At 40.8% G+C, this 4,395-nt stretch overlaps 1 protein-coding gene across 1 annotated transcript in view; it reads left to right on the forward strand.

Moving 5' to 3' along the window:
• Positions 1-4,395, forward strand: part of DNAI3 (dynein axonemal intermediate chain 3) — a 110,136-nt gene that overhangs the window by 52,931 nt on the left and 52,810 nt on the right. Inside the window, exon 14 of the mRNA XM_007946192.1 lies at positions 1,236-1,366. Coding sequence (XP_007944383.1) covers positions 1,236-1,366 — 131 coding nt within the window. The remainder of the gene's footprint in view (positions 1-1,235; positions 1,367-4,395) is intronic.

The raw sequence follows: 4,395 nt of genomic DNA on the forward strand, positions 1-4,395 counted from the left end.
GTCTCACCTACTTTGGTCATGTTGTCAGAAGGGACCATTCCCAGGAGAAGGATGTCATGCTTGGTAGGGTGGAGGGTTGACGGAAGAGGGGAAGGCCCTCAACGAGATAGATTGATACAATGGCTACAGCGATGGGCTCAAGTGTAGCAAGGATTGCGGAGCTGGCACGGGACCAGGCAGTGTTTTATTCTGCTGTGCATAGGGTATTTATGAGTTGAAGATGACTCAACAGCACCTAACAGCAACAGCATCAAAGAGTTCTGTAGGGAGCTCTGGTGGCATAGTGCCTAATGTATTTGACTGCTAACCAGAAGGCTGGCAGCTCAAACCCACCAAACACTCCTTGGAAGGAAGGCTGGGCAATCTACTTCTGTAGAGAAGTATGGTCTATATGTGTGTTTGTGTGTGTGTGTGACACCATGGGTTACCACATTGGATGACACCAATCCTAGTGACGTCACTGCTAGAGTCCATAGTCTGGGTTTGAATTCCAACCCTACAATTTATTATTTGACCAGGACAAATTATTTTATCTTTCTTTACTTTTTTTTTTAACCTGTTTAAAAAGGAAGAGAAAAAAGGAGTAGATAATAAAAGTAACTACATCATATTGTGAGGATAAAATGAATATTAACATTAGCACTGAGAACACCACATATTAGCTGCCAGTGTGAGACTTTGAGCACACTACTTAACCTCTCTCAGCCTCAGTCTACTCATCTTTGAAGAAGAATTAATGCTTACACACCTCAGGAGGCATTGAATTGAATGACATAATTCATATAAAGCACACAGGTTAGTGCCTGGCGTGTAGTATGTTTTCAATAAATGTTAGCTGCTAGTATTATTACTATCCCCAAAGATAGCAGATCCATGACCTTGAATTTACTAAATATTTAACAGTTATTCCAGTCAGGTCTGAATAGATAGGCATAGTTGATGATAAAATTTTTCTCTGCCCTTATCCTCTTTAAACTATTGACTAAATAAACCCTTTTCCTTATTTGCTCAAACACATACTCCTGTGATCAGTTTTACATGCAGAGAATTCCACATAAGCTATGAGAAAAGGGTTCTACTACTAAATTAGAAATCTAAATTGTTGGGCTTATGCCCACAACATTGGGGAGGGGAGAGTGCTGCTGGGAATGACTGGGAATGGAAACTGAAAACTGTATTTTTAGAAGGTCTCTCACTGTAAATATGTGCTTCTTCTATCTATACTCCTCTGAAAGAGAAAGCAGTAGCCCAGAGCAAAGCAACAAAAGTCGGAGAGATGAACCCATACCATAATCTGGAAGCTGGGTTGGCCAATCCTTTTAAACCAATAGAGGACTTCTGTACAAAGTTCTTTGTGGGAACAGAGGTGAGTTGGAATTACTTACTTTTAAAAATAATACTTCCAATTACACTGAAATATAGTCCCTATTGTACATGTTTGAAGGTGCTCTGGTGGCATGGTGGTTAAAGCACTCAGCTGTTAACTGGAAAATTGACAGTTCAATCTAACCAGCTGTTCTGTGGGAAGAAGATGAGGCAGTCTGCTTCAGTAAAGATTTATAGCCTTGGAAACCCTATGAAGCTGTTCTATTCTGTTCTATAAGGTGTCTATGAGTCAGAATCCACTCAGTGGCAGTGGGTTTGGTTCATGTTTGCTTTATGAGGCCTTACAATTTTTACAGAGTCCTGGTGGTACAGTGGTTAAGCACTCAGCTACTAATCTAAAGGTTAGCAGTTCAAACCTACCAGCCACTCTGTGGAAGAAAGATGTGATAGTATGCTTCCATAAAGATTTACACCCTTGGAAATCACTTGGGTCAGTTCTACTCTGTTCTATATGGTCACTGTGAGTTGACAGCAAGGTTTTAGTTTATAATATTTATATTTATACAATTTTCATATTTTAATATGCTCACTTGCATATAAAGTTTTTAATCTTGATGCCTCATAGTTTCACATTTGAAATGCTCCTGAACAAATGTAGAAAAATCTATAAAAGTAGGTAAGACCCTTTTTATTAATAATGTATTGTTCAATCTAAAAATACTTGTCAAATACCAAGTATTAGGAATTTTCTAAGAAAATATGTTGTTTGTTATGATAACATGGTCCACTGAGAAAAAGTGAAAAACTGACATAATTTAAAATATAAATAACAACTGAATATAATTACAATAATGGCTGTCATTTTCCAGCATCTACTGTAATAGCCAAGAACAACATTTATCAGACGTGCAACTCTTCGGTTGCAACTCAGTGCAACACGGATAAAACCCAGGGTCTGTGCAGAGTCCCTCAGTGGCACAAACATGTAAACACTTGACTGCTAACCAAAAGGTTGGTGGTTTGAACCCACAAAGAGGTGCTTCAGAAGTCAGGCTTGATGATCTTCTAAAAAGTCACAGCCTTGAAAACCTTATGAACAGTTCTACTCTGCACACACGGGGTCACTATGAGTGAGAATCAGCTCAGTGGCAACTAACAAACACAGGGTCTGTGCTAGGTATTTTCCAAAGTATTTCTCATTTAATCCCAATACTGAACACACTGCTGTTGAGTTGATTCTGACTCATCACAACCCTATAGGACAGAGTAGAACTGTCCATAGGGTTTTCAAGGCTGTAAATCTTTATGGAAACATCTTTCTCCAGTGAAGATAAGCACATCTTTACCACATTTTTCTCTCATGGATCATCTGGTGGGTTTGAATTGCCGATCCTTCGGTTAACAGCCCAATACGCAACCACTGAGCCAGCAGGGCTCAATGCTCTTATAAGGTTTATTTTAGTATCCCCACTGTACAGATGAAACTGGCTCATTACTTAATCCACAGTGACACAGAGTCAAAGTTGCTCTTTTCATTCATGACTCTCTTTCCTTGAAATGACGGGACTTTCTCTCAGGCCATACCACCATCAGGAGACTCCAGAGCTCAGTCTCATAGAATGCCATTTGCATTCACACTTTAAAACTATGAAGGGATTGATCACTTGACAGCTTACTGTCTGTGAGGCATAGCACTAGTCCCTGTCTTCAAGAGCAGATACACAGACCATATGATAGTGCCAGCGCCCATCTACAAGCTGCATAGACTGGAAGGAGGAGGTTGAGGAAGTCTTCACAGAAGTGACTTGTGAGCTTGCTGGATGTTGGAGGTTGAGAAGGAACCTGAAAGCTCAGTGTGAGAGGACACATTCCAAGTATAAGGGACAGCCTAAATAATATTTTGGAGTTGAAAGTCTAAAATGTGTCTAAGGAGCTTTAGTGGCACAACAGTTTGCAGTCGGCTGCTAACCCAAAGGTGGGCAGTTTGAACTCATCCCCAGCTCCATGGAAGAAAGGCTTGGCAATCTGCTTCCATATAGGTAACAGCCAAGAAAACCCTATGGAGCAGTTCTACTGTGTAACACATGGGGTCACCATGAGCTGGGCACTGACTAAATGTCAGCTAACAACAAGAACAGGATTTGTGCAAGAGAAGAAGATTAGGCCTAGAATGCCAGGTCAATTACCAATGGGCCTTCTCTGCTATGTTAGGTAGTTTTCATGCATTAAGCAGTGGGGCACTACCAAATAGATACATATTTTATAACTTGGACTTCATACCAAAGATTTTTAAGCAGGGGAATGACACCATAAAGTTAACTTTAAAAAGATAAAAGACTGCAAGATCTTAAAACAGAAATTAAAGCATGACACCAACAACAGAAACCAAACTCACTGTCGTCAAGTCAATTCTGACTCATAGTGACCCTCATTGGGTTTCTGAGGCAGTAAATCTTTACAGAGGTAGATTGCCCAGTCTTCCTTCTGAGGAGTGACTAGTGGGTTTGAACCACCAACCTTCTGGTTACCAGTCAAATGTCTTAGGCACTATGTCACCAGAGCTCCTTTAAAGCATGACACATACCCACATTTAAACTCTTTGTTTGCAACTCAGTGCAACATGGATAAAACCCAGATTCTTCACACGACGGCTATAAGATTTTGCATAATTTGGCTCCTGCCCCTTTTCTACCCCCTGTCTGCACCATTTACCATCTCTTTCATTCCAGTTGTTCTAATTTTTCTTATACACCAGGCTCTTTCTTGCTTGTAGAGTTCTTGCTCTATTTGGAATTCCTTTATCCATCATTCAGTAGATATTTATCAAGCATTTAGTATATTCCAGGCATTCTACTGGTGCAAGGAGCTCTGGTGGCATAGTGCCTAAGGCATTTGTCTGCTAACCAGAAGGCAGTTCAAACCCACCAGCCACTCCTTGGAAGGAAGACTGGGCAATCTACTTCTGTAGCGGTTGTTGTTGTTGTTGTTATGTGCCGTCGAGTCGGCCCCGACTCATAGCGACCCCTCCTTGGGTTTCCGAGGCAGTATCACTACGGAAGTAGGATTGCC

The sequence above is a fragment of the Orycteropus afer genome, unplaced genomic scaffold, assembly GCF_000298275.1.
Source record: "Orycteropus afer afer isolate SDZICR_OR568_19922 unplaced genomic scaffold, OryAfe1.0 scaffold00152, whole genome shotgun sequence".
NCBI lineage: Eukaryota > Metazoa > Chordata > Mammalia > Tubulidentata > Orycteropodidae > Orycteropus > Orycteropus afer.